Consider the following 3,746-nt stretch of genomic DNA (forward strand, 5'->3'; position numbering starts at 1 on the left):
CGACAAACGTGGTAACCGGGCGAGATAGCAAAATTTCGTTCGATTACCAAAACAGTGGTCCCGGTCAGCTTCCACCAGCCCGTCCGGGATCGCCTCGAACGGGAACCCCTCGTGGGCACGCACTGCGGCGACGCCCTCCGTGGCCTCCATGACGTGATGGTTGTGCTTGGTGTTGACGAAGGTGATGTAGACGCCATGGTGGTGCAGCAGCTTGGCCAGCTGGAGCGCCGGGTTGATGTTACCGGAGCTCGGGTGCGGCACCACCACGGCGTGCGGCGTCGCCATTAGTTCGTTCGTCCGGCCGTACGGAGCTGTGCAATGTGCGTACTATCCTTAACTAGCTAAGCTGTAGATGCCCTAGCTAATTAGATCGTACTTTGATGTGTAGATCGATCGGATCGAGGTCTACTCCCTCCATTCCAAAATATAGTGCGCCCGAGTTTCTGAGGTCCAATTTTGACCATAAATTTAACCAACAAGACCGACTGCAGCGGAAGGAAAAATTACATAATTGAAAACTCCTTTTGAATAGGAATTCACTTGTATAACTTTTGTTCCTACCGCAGCGGGTCTCATTGGTTAAATTTATGGTCAAACTTGAAGCACGGAAATAGAGGAAGCACTATATTTTGAAACAGAGGAAGTAGGTGGCTGACATTAGCGACTAGATCCATCCAAGTCTTTCTTTCTGAAAAAGGATCAGAAAGGGATAGAATTAGTGTAGGTGAGCATATTCCAAAATACAAGACATGGGACAGCAAGATGTCTCATAGAGATAAGATGAAAATAATTCCTATCTAATCCAGTGCAATCTCTAACTTCTTCCCGCATAGTCGCAGTAGTAGCGTTGCGAATAACAGGAGTGTCGCGGACGATCAAACTTCAGACTTCAGAGAATAGAAGCCGGCAAGCCGACATCCCCCCCTCCCGCCTCCTCCCCCGTGCAGTCGTAGCGGGAGTGTCATGGACGGTGTCACGCCGCGGACGTGTTGACTACAGAGGAAAAGCGACGAGTTGCTCAAGCAAGACGATAGCCCTTTGTGTCGATGTCGAGGTAGCCGAGAGTTTGGGCCAGTGTAGCCATGCGAGGGACACCGTGGTCGATGTCGGGTCAGGGATGAAGATGTCGACGTAGCCGTTGTGGTGCCATTGGTGCAAGTAAGCATCGTGTAGTCAGGGACGCGGTGGTGCGTGATGTCTATTACGGAACCTTCTTCTTGTAGACTCGTGTTGGACCTCCAAGCGCAGAGTTTTGGAGGACGGTAGCAAATTTCCCTCAAGTCGATGACCTAAGGTTTATCAATCCATGGGAGGCGTGGGATGAAGACGGTCTCTCTCAAACAACCCTGCAACCAAATAACAAAGAGTCTCTTGTGTCCCCAACACACTCAATACAATGGTAAATTGTATAGGTGCACTAGTTCGGCGAAGAGATGGTGATACAAGTGTAATATGGATGCACTACTAGGGAAAAGCTTATACACAGATGCTTACTAGTAGCGCAGGTTTATACCCCTCGCTACTGCTACTTACTAGTAGCGCAGGTTTTAACCCTCACTAATACTAAGTTGATAGTAGTAACGCGGGGTTTTAACCCTCGCTACTACTAAACGGTCTCTACCGTGCCCCCCCCCCTCCCGGGACATGCCATAGTAGTAGGGAGGGTTATAAACCTGCGCTACTACTAAGTTGATACAATGCAGATTTCTTCATTATTTCAAGTGGAGACAATCCCTAAATAGATCAGTTGCAACCCACAATTATATAAGAATGGAAGACCGCCATTTTATAGACGTGCAAAGAACACAATCAATAAGAAAGTTTTTTTAAATATGCATAAAAGAAGAAACTTATAAGAATATATGTACGATTAAATATGCCATGAAACATACATTTTTTTACATTACTACTAACAGATAATGCATTTCAAAATTTTGAAATAGAAGCCAACACTCTCTCTAGCCACACATACTATTAACTACGTCCTTTCTCATGCAAACCACCTGCGATTTTGGTTAGTGGCTGGTTAGCGGACTTACATGGGTTAAATATTGACCCCTCCTATTAGTTGCGTCACTTCAATTTGAGACATAGTTTTGGCTAGATTTTGATATTTTTGAAATTTGAACATGGTATAGTTAGTAGATTATTGGTCAATTGGGTGATACCTCTCCCCTTAACAAGACTTCAAACCCTGAGTCCAACATCATACCTGTTCCTTCAACTACTATTGGGTCATGTCACCGCATACGCTAATTACGTGCCCATCGGTCTATTTTTTTGCAGGTTTAATCATTGGCTTATCAGTTTCTAGTGGCCCAACTATTCTAATTTTATTTCTTGCCTCAAACATAATAGTCCGCAAGCTTAAGCATCAAAAGGAACAAAAGTTGAGACAAAAGTTCTTCAATCAAAATCATGGACAATTGTTGCAAATATTAGTATCTCATAGGTCAGATATTGCAGAGAGGATGATCATCCCTCTAAGGGAGCTAGAAAAGGCCACAGACAAGTTTCACCCAACTCGTAAGCTTGTGGTGGAGGGCATGGTACCATATACAAAGGAATTTTATCAGACTTGCATGTTGTTGCAATCAAAAAGTCAAATATTGTGGTCAAGAGTGAGATTAACGAGTTTATGAATGAAGTTTCCATACTCTCACAGATCAATCATAGGAACATTGTAAAGCTTTTTGGATGTTGTCTTGAGACAGAAGTCCCCTGGTTGGCTTATGAGTTCATTTCCAATGGAACCCTATGTGATTATCTTCACAAGAGACCACTAAGATCGGTACCTTGGCGAGACATATTAAGGATTGCAGCAGAAATTGGCAAGGCCCTTTCTTACCTTCATTCGGGTATTTCTGTCCCTGTAATACACATAGATATAAAGTCCACCAATATACTTCTTGATGATGCTTTGACAGCGAAGGTGTCTGACTTTGGAGCTTCAAGGTACATTCCTAAAGATAAAACAACAATTACAACGGTGGTGCAGGGAACATTGGGATATTTAGATCCTCTGTACGTTTATTGTGGCCGTCTAACAGAAAAAAGTGATGTTTATAGCTTTGGAGTTATTCTCGTTGAGTTGCTTACAAGGAAGATGCCAATTATATATAGATCATCCACCGGTGATGGGCTAGTTGCACAATTTGTTGAACTACTTGCAGAAGGTAAATTGGTAGAAATACTAGATCCACAAGTAATTGAGGAGGGAGGTAGCCAAGTTGAAGTGGTAGCTTCTCTAGCTATGTCGTGCATAAAGCTAAGAGCAGAGGAGCGACCAACTATGATGTCGGTGGAGATGACACTAGGAGCACTTCAAGGACCCAAAGAGCATTTTCGGGTTCGGGATGCTACATATGAGGGGAGCTATTCGGCAATGAGGTATACATCACCTATAAGATGGACAAGCTTAGAGGACACGAGCAGGCAATATAGTCAAGAAGAAGAGTTTGTGTTGTCCGCAAGCTACCCTCGATAGTCTTACTTACAGTTTACGTGTGAAAGAGTTGGTATGTATAACATGCGTGTGTGTTGTGTATGTTCGAACATTGTGTGTGCTTCAATTTGTTGTTGCTTGAATGTTATGTTTCTAATCAAAGTATGTCAATTACATGGTTGACTGTTTCTTCATTGAACAACTACTTCCTTCATAATGTGGTCACTCACTACATATACTTATTTTTCTTCAAGCTGGGTTGCCCTAATCTCCATTAGTCACATAATAGAAATTCTGAAAC

General features: G+C 43.5%; 1 protein-coding gene and 1 pseudogene across 1 annotated transcript in view; one reads left to right on the plus strand and one right to left on the minus strand.

The window, feature by feature from the left end:
- Positions 1 to 285, minus strand: part of LOC119305426 (7-deoxyloganetin glucosyltransferase-like) — a 5,397-nt gene extending 5,112 nt beyond the window's left edge. The window contains exon 1 of the mRNA XM_037581940.1: positions 56 to 285. Within this exon, the coding sequence (XP_037437837.1) occupies positions 56 to 285 (230 nt within the window). The remainder of the gene's footprint in view (positions 1 to 55) is intronic.
- An 818-nt stretch (positions 286 to 1,103) lies between these two features.
- Positions 1,104 to 3,487, plus strand: LOC119309040 (annotated as a pseudogene).
- The last annotated feature ends 259 nt before the right edge of the window (positions 3,488 to 3,746 follow it).

This window comes from Triticum dicoccoides, chromosome 5B, assembly GCF_002162155.2.
Source record: "Triticum dicoccoides isolate Atlit2015 ecotype Zavitan chromosome 5B, WEW_v2.0, whole genome shotgun sequence".
Taxonomy (NCBI): Eukaryota; Viridiplantae; Streptophyta; class Magnoliopsida; order Poales; family Poaceae; genus Triticum; species Triticum dicoccoides.